The sequence below is a fragment of the Trichogramma pretiosum genome, unplaced genomic scaffold (assembly GCF_000599845.2).
Source record: "Trichogramma pretiosum strain Unisexual culture from Peru unplaced genomic scaffold, Tpre_2.0 scaffold3, whole genome shotgun sequence".
NCBI classification, from domain to species: Eukaryota; Metazoa; Arthropoda; class Insecta; order Hymenoptera; family Trichogrammatidae; genus Trichogramma; species Trichogramma pretiosum.
In genome coordinates this window covers 2976631-2990818 of record NW_019641698.1, presented here as the reverse complement: position 1 = coordinate 2990818, position 14188 = coordinate 2976631, and the positions used below count along the sequence as shown (strand labels likewise).

Sequence of the window (14188 nt, the reverse complement as noted above, 5' to 3'; positions counted from 1 at the left end):
CGGTTTCGTGCGTCATTCATCGATTGGTGGCTGCGAGCCTAGTAGCGTAGTCTTTGAACTTTTGCCACGTATAATGTATACACATACTTGCACGGACCCCCCCGGCAGGCGCGCGATTGATTTACTTTTTTTTCTCTTCTTAAAAGACTCGACGATGCTTGCCTGTTCCACATTATAATATTACGTCGATTTTTCTCAGGGAAAAACTCGTGCATGCTCTCCTTATCGAGCGCAGAAATCTTACTTAAATATTTGCCAGCCTCGCTATTTTTTCGCGCTGTACCAACAGAGCATTATATATTTAGATTCTCCTCTATCCTTGTATGCATCTCTAACAAACTCCTTTTCATTCGGACGACTTGACATAATAACGATATTTCAAAAGGCTACCGGCTGTGTTGGCCCTAATTTCTCGAGGCATGAGCCTGAATACCGTTTTCATTAAACCAGGCTACGGAGCTTTAAGTATTCGTGTCAGTGTTGACCCCAGAGCTACAGCAAAAAATAAAGAAGTGACGAAAAAGAGGTTTAGCTCACACGCACGCTCTAGAAGCACCTGCCCTGGCATTTAAAGAGGCGCGAATTTTTTTCTTTGAGAAATTCGAACCACCGCTTAAAGACCTTTAAGATGAATTCGCTCTTACATACATGTTGAGTGCGCGAGTAGAAGTATTCATATAATTTTACGACTACAAAGACTAGATTCTTAATTCTCTATTAAAAATTAAATCTTAATCAATAAACTAGATTTATTTATTAGCTATTTTAGTTGTTTTAAATTTCATATAATGGTCAGTATATATCATGAAACCATTATAAAGGCTATTTCCGTTTTCTATCAGGTAAAATAGGGAAAAAATAAAGATAGTTTGATTTTTTGTTTATCAGAATTTTTGTTATAACGTAAAAATCACGAAATCAAAAAAATTTTATACAATAAAATACATTTTAAAATGTGTAACATCTTTGTAAAATCGATACAACGGAATCTTAACGAAAAAGCTTTTTGACATAAAATTCTCGACGATGCTTCTATTTTCAAAGAATCCCACACGATGTAAATTTAAAAAATTCCTTAGAAGTAGAATACTTTTGATTTTAAGTGAAAATAAGTAGATAAAACATTAGCAGATTTTAAATATATTCATACTATCTTGTTAAAATATACTCAGATGATTAGATAACCGATTAGAAAACTGATCATTTATATAAAGTAGAATGTTACTGAAAGCAGGGTTAAAATTAATATTTTCAAACACTTATTCCACCAAGTTTTCTACTGCATATTTTGTTAAAAAGCTATATGAAATTCAAAAGAAGTGGAATGTGTGACCAGCCAATTATCGGTTATAAAGAATTCAAAGCTTACTTAAAATCAATAGCCGAAAATCTCATTGCAATTGGCAGAATAGCTGGATAGATGGATTATATAGTCTATATAACTAATAATGCAAAGTAGAACCGACGACTTTTTCCATGCGGTACGATAGGAATGCCTCGCGACGATCCGAAAAGTTTTTAACGAGAGAAAGAGAGTTTCGCTTCGATTTCGCGTCAGAGCATGCCTCGTTTGCCAGAGGAAAAAAATTTTCTCTGCGTACTCAATGATTTTGAAAGATTTTCCAGTTGGTCGCACATCGAGTCCTATATGTCTGTCTCACTTTCTCTCTCTCTCTCTCTCTCTCTCTCTCTCTTTCCCTTCCACTTTTTATTTTTCTTCCTCCTCTTCTTCTCTTTCTTCTTCTCAGTATGAATGTACGCGGGGTCGTCTGGTTGTCGTCATCTGTCGAGCCAGACAGTTAAGAGCTTCAGTCAATATTCACGAGGACTTGGGGAAAGTTCATGAGTTGCAAGTTGGCTAGATAATTTTTGTTTTATTTCGGTACACATCTTACCTTTACCCGACATTCTTATGATGGCTCGATATTTCTTTCCAATGCCAAATTAACGAGCGTTTGTCAGTGTGGCTCTTTGGGAGTATTTTTACTAACATATTTACCGTTGAAATATATATTTTATACCAATGTTTTTCATGGAAAGACCTTATCACTCTCTCGGTCAAGTTGAGTCTAATTAAGCGAGCTGCGGTTGGAGGTAAAATAAAAACACTCGTATTTTATCGGTATCGAACGATCCTCGAGCTCGTATATACGTTCCGAGCATACGTCTTCTCAATACAATTAAGCTGAAACAAGCTCGTGCTAAAACGTTGTACATCGGTGCGAAAATAGTATCGTCTATAAGCGAGCGAGCGAGAACGCGCGCGCAAGCTCACACGCAGTATAAAGCGCCGCGCGACGCTGAGTAGCAGCGCACAGAGCAATGTGCGCGCAACGAGCAGAGTATAGATATGCAGCAGGGCCGCTCGAGGGAGAGCGAGCGAGAGAGAAAGAGGCGAACGAACGCGAGAAATACTATAGCAATTGAAATTCGCCTTAGTACTTTGCAGTTTCTCTCTCTCTCACTACTCCCCCTACCCGGGTCTTTCTCACTCGGTAGTGAGAGAGAAATGAGCTTTGGTTAGTGGCCCGAGCGCGAACGCGATTCATGATCCCTCTCGGGACTGTAAATGTAGTGTATACGTGCGCAATGCATATACATGGTGTGGGTGTGTTCGTATGTAGACTGTGCTACTCGCCTGTATATAAGAGAACTTGCGAGGGAGTGAGAGAGAGCTGGGCTGCATGCACAGGGTAGCAAGCTCTATACTATGCAGCCAGGCCAAGCCGAGTAGAGCTTCGTCGCGCAGAGCAGCTCTCTGTACTCCAGTTATTGATGGTCGTTGGACCACGGGATCATTTATATCTTCCGCACGTACAGCTTCTCGAAACGCGAACACATACACATAGAGGAATAGCTAGTGTAACAACGCAGTAACAACACATACATGTGCGACTCGACCTATCATGAATTTCCCCGCGCTCGACTGACATACACATGCAACACCCCCCCTATAACGGCCGCATACATCAGCTGATGGACTTCTGGGCGACGAGCTCTATTGTCGTTTGTGTGTATCGTCGATGTTTTCGCGTCGTTGCATTAGCCTCGTATAAAGCACATGCAGAGAGATGTTGCTTGCGCGGCTTGCGACGTCGCATGTTACGAGCGATTTTCTATATGTAGCTGCGTCGTGGTAACTGCGTCGCTTTACTTCCTTGTTATCGAGAAGAAACTTAAGCGTGCCGATTTTTCCTGCACTCACGAGCAAACAACAATTTTTGTATAACCTATGGCGTATTGGACAATATTTATTTATCGTAAAAACAATCCTCTCACAGTTTGGTCTGCGAGCCTTTTTTTATCGAATGAGTTTTGTTCTCGTGTAAAGGTACACAGTTGAAAAAACTTCAAATTTAATGCAGATCTAATGTTTAATCAGACATTAACTAAAATTTGATTTTAGGAACTTTTAAGTGAAATCTTCGTTGAAAACGATTGTTTCAGTGCTGATTTATTTTTTTACATAATGTATTCAATAAATTTATGAAATGTAATCAGACCCATGCTTTTAAAGCGAAAATGAAACAAAAATATTGAATTTCGTACTGAAATTCAAACATTTAATTTTTAATTGAAAATTAATGTTTTAATATTGATTTAATATTTGCATTACTGATCAAAAAAGCAATCAAAATTCAATCAAAATCAGAAAAAGCTTTCACTATTAAATGGCGAGTGTACCTTCATATCTGAAAAAGCACACTTGTCATTAGTGACAAAGTAAAAATAATTGCACAAGCAAAACACGGTTTTGAAAAAATATTGTAAAAATATTTGATGATGTAATATAGTTTTTTAATTTAATTCAAATATCTGATAGATTTTAGGTATTGATTATTATGGAAAATTTAATCAAAAGTAAGATGACGATGAAGAAGCAGAGTGTGATGTTTCATTGTTGTAATTTTATTCCACTACATCGTCTGTGATTTATGTTTTCAGAAAATGCAGTACAAACAGTAAATGCCAATCATCTAGATTTACGAAGGCTGTATTTGCTCTGTATCAGGTTTATCGATCGTTGAACGCTTATATCTGCCGAAACAAACGTCTATGCACGGTCATTTTATTTGAAATTTATTGTGTTTTTTACGAAGTGTGAATTATTCATCGGTAAATAATTATTTACATTTTTGTCCTCACGAATGAAAAATAAATATTGCTCTAGGAAAAAAATGTATTTTTGAATGCCTGCAAACAATTGTAAATGCACAATACAGCTGAACAAGCATGCGTTATAATGTAAACAAAAAATTTTAAAAAAAGCTCGAAACCACTGTATACATAAATACGTAATACAGTACTGGCATTGGATATTAACTTAAAAAACCGCCATAAGTACGAAACAACGAGCACATGGCTATTGCAAGGATGTAAATAATAGTTTGACCATTACTATCACCTGACGCCTAACTAGTCTAGCTCAAGTCATAGGTCATGTTTCCCATCCAATAGCTGCCAAGTCGTGTTGCCGACGTCACAGTTTCTAAAAATTGGCAAAATATATCTAGACAAACGTATAACTCACGTTATATTAAATTTGCTGCGCAAGAATCGAGAGTGAAAAGGCTCGCCTGCAGCCGTACCGCTTCACATTTGCAGGCTGTAAAACGGGTTGCGTGCTTACAGGATGCTCGAGAGCTCGACGCACGCTGGCGGCAGCAGCGCGCTTGCTGGATTACAATCCACTGCGTAGGGCGCACGGCAGTGATTGGCGATGTGCACAGCAGTTCCTTCCATTGTATACAACCGCTAGGCCGAGAGCACAAGACTTTGGCGTATTTTGAAAGCATCCAGTGTGTCATTGATGAAAATATGTGTGGGTGAACGCATACACACACACACACACACTAACACACATGCGTACATCGTATATCGGCTCTTAATGAAATTCTATCGATTAATACCCGTACGTCGTTATTGCGATCCCGTTATTATGTCCCAAACCCAAGCGACGTATATAGAAAATTTTTGTCAAATGGTATTTTAAATATTTCATTCTTCGCCTTTTTTTCGAAGATTTTAGAAACACTGCAATAAAGATCCATTTATTATTAACCAGGCTAATGGGTGTACCGCTTCTTTGAAGATCATTTTTTATTTAAGCATTGCGAAATGCTGAAATGGAAGAGACATTTTTACCCTCTGGAAAATCATGAAGCAATGGCGTAGACTAGCTACATTATTATTTATATAATATTGAACGAGTCGCTGTGAAGTAAAAAAAAGGTTGAAAAAAAATGAGATAATATAACAAATGCATCCTCGTGCTCTCCTCGCAGGTATGAGAAAAAATCTCCTGGTCGTAATGATGCACTCAACACACAGCGCCACACACGCGCGCGCGCGTACTCATCCTTGTTGTGCCCATAATGCAATACAGTATAAATGTATAAAATATATCCGCATCTATTTTCTCGTTCGCTGAAGTACGAACACTGGTTTATGGCGATGAAAATTGTACGAGTTTATGGCTGGTTTCCTTGGTAATTTCCCTACGCGCTAACGTCGTTTGAAATTAAATTTAAAATATTTCGTGGTTGTTGAGTCTTGCATACGTCGCTACTGGCAACAAAGATTAGATATGAAGATTATAACGTTACAAGCGACAAAATGAATGTTCCGAACGAAAATCGGATTGTGTGAACCACAAATTTTTCAAACGAGTCATAATTTATAACGATTTGCAAAATCACGCGAAGCTCCATCGTCGGCTACTCTTATTTATTATTCGCTTTCGTCCTTGTTGCACCGCCATATGTCGTCGTCGTCGTCGTCGAAGCTTTTTTCCTCTTGTAACTGGAAAGCCCCGCGCATGAAACACATTCGCTATGCGGCATACATGATGAAAAAATATATAAATGAAAAACGTGCTGCAACACCAGTGGGTAAAAATCGACGAGAAAGATACAGTAGAAGCGTATAGCGAGCAGAAACCAGCGGATAAGCCCTACAGCAACGTTGAAAAATAAATAAAACGACGAAGAAAAATTACGATAAGCGAGAGACCCACTGCGTGCGTAGCCCTGCTGATTTTACGTGTTAGCTTTCGAGAGCTTTCGCTCCACCATCTCTCTCGTACGGTATTGTGTTATACAAGCCAGCAGCTGTAGAGGGCACAGAGAAAGTATATGAGCTTCTGTTGGGTACTAGTTGATTTTCAACCAGATTGCTGTTGGACACATTTTTCGAATGGAAACTTTCATTTAAACACGAATGGATTTTGGATATTTTTTGATAAAAATTGCTGAAATCTACTCCAGTCATGTTTTACTTTTTTTTATCCTTTCAACATAATTTCTGTACGAAACAAATAAAATATATTCTAGTTAAAAGTATACATTGGTCGAGTATTTTTTTGAAAAAATCGAGAATTAGGAAGTAAAGTAACTCATATAATTATTTTTATAAATATAATGTTACTTTATTTAAAAATGTTCATGCTAATTATTTTAAAGATTTTTTTTACAGTAATGCATAAATTTTTTAATTAAATTTTCAGTGCGTGCAAATGGCCCATGCGTTGAGGCGCATCTCATACGCGACCTGTGAGCCACGTAACGGCCAGTTCAGTTTTTTGGCACGGGAACCAAGAGCGCATTTCAGCATCCAATACTGCCACTCCTTCATTACTGAATCTCCAGAGCAGGTGAGCTAACTAGACCAATTCAAGTCCTATCCATACATACGTTACATACGTATACATTTAGAGTAGCAGCAGCTGTTGCTGCTGTATTTCGCCATCATTCGTCTTTTCGTTTAGTATTTTTTGCTTCCACAAGCAGCGACCTGTCTCTGCGCAAGTTCGTGACTTGCATTCGAGAGAAAGAGCACGGGCTATCGATATAAACGTATGTATATGGAATTTTCTGCCGGTATTCGAGCGAATTGAGTGTGCGTGTGCACTACCCGCGTGAAATATTTTAACAAGATTTTTTTTTTTAAGTAATTGGTTTTTGAAAGTAAGTTCGATCGCGAGCTTTTGGACCAATAGTTTGATTACGAAGTGAAAATTATTTTCTTGTTCATTTTACTGTCCAGCTTTCCATAAAGCCTTTAACATATTTACAAAGGTGACAATAGGTTATATGTAAAAAGAGCCGAGAGTTATTAGCGCTTTTGAAAATTTAAAAAAGGGGTTTGAAAAAGTTAAAAATGTTTGAAGGACTCTCCATGAAGCCGAGCATGTTCAATGAAGGATTTACAAGCTCGTAAATACGAGCTATTATACGCTTACTGTGAGTGGCTCGTACGTATGGTTCGTCTTATCAGTAAGTCATTTCATCACATCAAAATTCATTAGCATTACAAGGGCTAGCTTACGTGCGCCGCGTTTGCTATCGTCGTCTCATCTCTCTGGCACTCTCTACGCGCAGAAAAGGTCATTCAACACCTGTATATATTGTAAGCGTGTGCGGTGTGTGTATGTGCGACTCGAACAAGTATGCAACGCGAAATCCTCCCGTCTTATCGCGATAAAATACATTTGAATGCTATCGCGATCCAAGGCGTCAGCCGCAGAAGCTTAGCATATCTTGGACTCTCGCATGCACACGGAGTGCATTGTACCATATTCCTTTGTTACGGAGGTGACACACAGCCGACATAACAACCTGTAGTCACGAATCCCACCACATCTCTAGCTCGCTATTATACAGTAATATTACTGTATATCTATCAGCCGTTGTGTTATGTGCCCTCTATCAGCTCGCTTTAACTCGCGCAGCCTGATGCGTCGTTACTCCCGGGCGTGCTGTGTACCACCCCATTGACAATATTATTCACGAGATGTGCCTTCTGGACTTGGGATATTGTAATTCTCGTCGTATCAATCACTGATATGATAAATTACTGTGACCCATTGGTTGAATTGCGCGATATAATTTACGCATTAAGCGCATTGCGATAGAAGAAATTGAAAATTTTATTTTGATGGCTCGTCCTGAAATTCGTTAAAAATTTCGTATCATTTACGTACCTGCAATATACCTCGAATTCATCTCTCACGAAACAGAAAAAAAACTGGGCATTTCGAGTCGTGTTATTATGCAAATGCATTATTCGAACCTTTTGTCTTGGTTTATGGATGAAAAAAAGTATATATGCGGGGGTTGCATATAATATTTAATATAAGAGCTCTGAAAACCGCGTATAAATTTTACCCTCGCAACGACGCAGTCCAACGATGTCCAGTTTACGTAATCTCTCAGTGGATATCGCGTACCTATAAATCAAGCCCCTTTTAGCATGCCACGCACACATGTGCTTAGCATACACGTATACACACACACGTACAGCGTGCAATGCACATAGGAGCTATTATAGACTTTTGTAGCGAGACGCACGCTAGGAGCTTGCAAGTTTAGCAAAAAAAAATTCATATTTTCTGCGCACAGCTCTCCGAGAATTAAAAAGAAAATTAATTTTAATAAGCCACCCCCGCGCGCAGACGTGCCTGCCGTGTGCCTCCAACCCTGCTGCCAGTCATTCTTTCAGCTCTTTTCTCGCAGAAAATAAAAAGAAACGGGTATTATCCATGTTATCCGAGTCGGCACATCTTAATTAAGCCACGCGTCAAACATACGCATATAGAATTATTAAAAGTAATGAAAGAAATAGAGAGAGAGCCTATAGCCGAGGCCTGTGTGTGCCTGGCAGCAGCTCATTGTAGTAATTAAGCTTCATTCGTATTTATTAATAAGTGTGTACCTGCGAATTCTACTGCCTTACGATCCTTTTGCTGCGAGTATGTATGTGCAGCTTTAATTCGACTAAAGTAATGTTGAACGCGTGTCCACGGGAGAACGCCTGTTATACGAGTACGCGCGCGAGGCTTGCACAAGGCAGGGCGGAAGCTGCTCGCGAAACTATCGCGATAATTCAAGCTGGGATGTACTTTGCTTTGCTCGCGCGTACCATAGGGAAAAACAGGAAGAGAAAGAGAGAGAGAGAAAGAAAGAGAAGGAGAAAGGGCTACTTGTTACTACTTGCTGTTAGTGCCTTGTTGTGGGAGCTGGTCTTATTATGTTTACCCAAAGAAGAGCAGTAGTCTCAGTACAGTGCACAGGCTGTATCAAACATCTTTTATATAAGGTACGGACGGCCTGCTGCTTATTTTTTCAAGAGAGCCGGCCAGAAAGAGATGTAAATGGAAAAACGAGAGAAAGAGAGAGGGATGGAGAAAAAAATGGAGCGAAGTTCAAGTTTAAGCTAGCTTTTTATAAAAAGTAAGCATCGCAATGCAAGTTGTATACGGGAAAATTGAGCTTGATCGCTGAACGAGACTATTTGCGCTGGACGTTGTTAAGTTTAATTTCGCATCTCGACTTTGTTTGCGCACTGTCTGACATTTTTATTCGTTACTATAATTTAATAAATACGAACGTGACCCAAGACTATATTTCGGCTACTCGACACCCTTGCGCTAAACATATGCAGCAGCGGCGTATAATATCGTTGCGCGAAAGTCAAGTGGCACTTTATTCTCTCTGCTCCTCTTATATAATATAACACACACACACACATACACGTACACATTCTACACACATGCTCACATGCAAAGAACAGGGTGGATTTGTGTTGTAGGGGCAGGCAACACGCCCTCGCATGGCAGCATGCATGTAGCGCGCGCGGGCGCACACGCGGACGTAAGTAGTAGGCACGAATATGAGATGTGCAGTAGCAGCAGCTCTGACCCTGTTTCTATTTGGCCGAGCTGTTATTCTTCTTATTTCTACTTAGAGTTCGGGCGCACCTCCATGCTCAAATTGCAGATATATAGCCAGTAATATTGTACACATATATATACACCATTTACGAAATGTATACAGAGGCGCCTGGCCGGATGGGCACGTGACCGGGCGCGTGTAATTCGGAAACGTGTCGCGTGCAGGCTCTCGACTTTCTCGCAAGTTTCGACTAGGTCCGCGTGGTTTCGCAACTTCATACAACACAACGCGTCTAGCTCTCGAAGATACAGACGCATGCCGAATGAAACCTCGGAAGCTGCTGCTTAGCTGCGCTGCAGTCCAGAGGCGCGTCTGCGAATATTTTGGGCTTTCGTAGCCGAGTTTGTTTTCGCAGCCCCGAGCGCGCGCGCGCGTTTAATTTTGCGGTGGTTCTTCGCGTCTATACTCGGCTGTGTGGGAATAGATGCCTCGCTGCTATTGCTGCAACTTTCTCTACAGCTTTGTCGAACTCTCCAGCAACTTGAAATCTTATTCGCGAAATAAAAAAAAAAGAACAGAAATAGCCTATTATTTACTCACGATGTGTGGCATCGATACCGCGCTCACAAATCACCGAGAAAACTTGTCACTAGGCAGACACAGGTCGACACAAAGCTCGCCCGATGCGAGTTGCCATAGTTATAGTCGCAACCGAGTCCGCACGGCCGAAATTTACAATTTCTATGCATTCCCGAACGGAGTGTATGTTTGGTGATCGCTACATCGGGAGAGCCCGAAAGATTCTCTGTCGGCGCTAGTCTGTGTCATCAATCTAAATTCGACTCGCGCATCAACGGCAGGCTAGTTGTTGCAGTACGGCATAATTTAAATCCGGGGCCTCGTGTATGCGCGTCACAAACATATTCGGATGCGAATGTACTATCTGTAACTGCTGCCGGTATAAAACCAAAACCTAGGTATGTATGTAAGAAGCTTTTCGGCTGAAGCTCGATCGAACACCTGCTGATACGCGAAGCGTATTTGAGCGCGCTTATCGTTTAATTTTAACCTGGTGTGAAGAAACGAATCGATATCAAGCGCTCCGCACGACTCACAGCCGGCTGATAGGCGTCGGAACCAATCGAATGATGGATAATAAAACATTCTAGATTCGATTCTTGAAGCGAGCCAAATCCATCTTTATCGGCGCTTACGCGCGCACGAACGATTTTGTTTACTCGCCAAATTAATGGTTATGTACTGCGCACCGCTCACGCTCGTTCGCCCATCTTCTGATATAAACATTGACTTTTCATTCCAGCCGCTCTCTCTCTCTCTCTCTCTCTATCTTCTTCGCTCTTCGCTCCTTCGCTTGCTCCTATATACTATATACAGGCGCACTCGTATAATACGCGAGCGAGCGATGAGCACTTTTTCCTCGCTCCCTTTCCTTTTTTTCGAGCCAACTCCTTCATGCATAATGCAAAACTTGTATCCTTATTTTCCTAGCATGCGCCGCCACCACCACCTCGCGCTGTATACATTTATGCTATACAATGCATACCTATATGTATATACGTACATATAGGCGTGAAAAATGAGCCCGCTTTTTTCGGAAGGCGCGAACGAGATTTAGTCGTCGTTGTTGCCGTCGACGACAAAGCAGAAATTGCCCCCCACGCCAGAGCCAACGTCGTATAGTGCCGGAGAGAAATTCATTTGTTTTAAAAATTCTGCCGTTAGAGAAAAGAGACCGAGCACAGCGTCGTCAACGTCGTCGCTTCTGCCCTTGGCTGAATTAATTTTGTTTCGCTGTGCAAAGTGTTTGTGTACTTTGTTATACATACCTGCACGTATAAGTAGCAGGGCGAGCTTGTAAAGTGTTATATTGGTTAAGTTTCTGTGTGCTTTGTCGCTCACCTTGCATGACAAAGTCACTTTGGCATGTTAACGCACGGATCATTTGTATATTTTAAAAATTGCCTTGAAAAAATGTTTCTTTTATGATTTTTCTTATCAGTATCTTTGTCTTCTTGTATCAAAGGAAATTCATACATTTTTACAGTATATTTTTAATTTGTTTTATTTGGTATTCTTTGAGCTCGTGCTAGAAAATCGTATAATCTCGAAAGAATGTATAAAAATTGAGTTTGCATCGATGAAACACTTTATTACTTATTCTGATTCACAAAAATTGGTTGTACTTCCAGTCAAAACTTTTCTTATTAACAACTTGTTGCCTAGAGTTAAAATTGAAATGACGAGATTCCGTGAAATTTCGATTGAGAAGAGTATATACAACATCATTGAATAAATTGAACTACCCTAATGTGATTCGTCCACAGGGAGCTGTTTCAAGTTGCTCGAGGTACTTTGAAGAGCTTTTCAATATGCAAAGTGAAAAAAAAGCAAACACTGTATCCATCAAAAGTCTTTTTTCCATCTAATGGTTATATATACTGAGCATGTACGTTTCCGAGAGTTGTACAAAAAGTTCTTGTTTTAAACTTATAAAAAATCTTCATTTTTCTTTTCGTTATGTACAAGCTCGCAGCCAACTGGGATGAGTCTAAAACTATTTTGCGTCCATGGAAAGCGTGCGAAGCACGCAAATAAAAACTTTTTGTAACCCTTTTAAAAACTTTTGTTTAATAATTAGTCGAAACTTTCCAACACCGGGCCGATGTTATCTTGTTTCCTATTGCCATCAACTGTTATTTTCCAGCATTTCTTTTTGCATTCGAAACCAACTTTTTCTTTTCCGTAAACAATATTCTAAATTTTTACACCGTTATGAACTTTGGCTAACTCGTTTAAATGAAATACTTACGCGCGGTGCTTTCAGTGCCTATTTTGTATGTGAACTCCGCGCCGTTACTTAATTTCGCGGCAAATTTACAGTTTCCCGAACTATTTGCTCGCTAGCTCGCGCAAGTCACTCGAAAACTGGATCACACAAAAAAGACAAACAGATACATCGGGTTAAATAAATAACGTTCGCAGCTACCTCGACCGCCGCGCCAAGTACTTGCACTTGCGTACGTACCGCATGCCCAATGCCTCTCTCTCTCTGTCTCTCTTCGCTTCCATCTCTCATGCCGAGCACGGTACAAAAGTTAGTACGCCTCGGCGTACAACTAATTATCATCGCGGGTCAAAAGGGATTATAGCAACTTTTCTGCACACTCCACCGCTGTTACGAATACTTTTTCAATTAATGTATGCCAGCTCGGCCCAACACCCCCTTCATACCCTCTTTTTAACTCTTACCAAGGATTTGGCTAAAGCTAGCGCGCATCCCTGTGGCTGCAACTTTTAAACGAGACGATATCTTAAGCAACGAGTTTCATTTTATTTCAATTAGAGCTTTTGTCTTATTTCAAATTCTAGAGTTTATGTGCGCGTATGGAGGCATTTGAGTACCGGCTATAAAATTGGCTAATTTAACTCGTATCTGATCAAATCAGATTTTTTTTAGTTTTTTTATTACATCAGCGTTGAGTATAATTGAAATAAGTATTTAAATAACTTGGTAGCGTTATAGAGAACAAAAAAATTGATTGTGTATATGTCTAAAATGTTTCAAGGTCGAAGAATTTAGAATCTAAAGTATGAATCAATAGTTTAATCTACTACAACAACAGAAAATAAAAAATTTGTTTTAATTTTTTAAACTTAATTATTTTTTTTAATATTAATCAAACATTTGTTTCGTTATGAAAAATTTTTAAAATTGTGCATTTGATGCATTGTTATACCGAAATATAATATTAATTTTAATTTTAAAATATTTTTATTTTAAATTTATAATATTTATTACATCTTTACGCATTTGGCGATTGGATGACATGGATATTTATGACACTTTTTCTCCAGCTGGGTGTAACATATTTCATCCAATTCGCAGGGTTGCAGTCTGCAAGGACAGAACCTAACATCTGATAGAAAAATGCAGATTTTTAATGTAAGAAGTATTAGTCACCCCAGCGCTAAGACCGCACTAAAAAACTTGAGAGGAAAAATTTGCCTTAGTCCTATCCTTTTAACATAGGACTACGGGACGATTCTCCACTCGAGTTTATTTGTGCGGTTTTTCAGCTGGGTATTGAAAATAATTAAGTTCATAGTACTTACCTCTTCTGCAAATACCTCGCCAGCAACACTTAGAGCAGCATTCTGCGTTTTTTAAACACTGAAAATATCAAATAATGGTTTTTCATCATTTAATCTTAAATTAAAAATAAAATACTTTTGAATAAATGTTTATGTTACCTCACCGTGTCCGATGCTGCAATTATAATAATCCGTTACATATTTTCTAACATCAAGTGACTCTACAGTACTTGCAACAGTAATAATCAGAAGTATGATAATTATGAATCTCATTTTGTCAAATATCTTCAAATGATAAATATTTTAGCGATCGTGTGTATTGATACCGAAGCAGTTTTAAAACAAGACAGAAAGCAAAAATTCAAACTGCTGCAATGATTAAAATAACACATTTTAAAATGAAA

General features: G+C 39.3%; 1 protein-coding gene across 3 annotated transcripts in view; it reads left to right on the top strand.

Annotated features, from left to right (window-relative positions):
* LOC106650961 (transcription factor mef2A-like) overlaps positions 1 to 14188 on the top strand; it is a 212702-nt gene that overhangs the window by 138666 nt on the left and 59848 nt on the right. For all 3 annotated transcript variants that reach the window (XM_014369268.2, XM_014369267.2, XM_023462377.1), the window contains one exon: positions 6506 to 6652. In XM_014369268.2, the coding sequence (XP_014224754.1) occupies positions 6506 to 6652 (147 nt within the window). The remainder of the gene's footprint in view (positions 1 to 6505; positions 6653 to 14188) is intronic.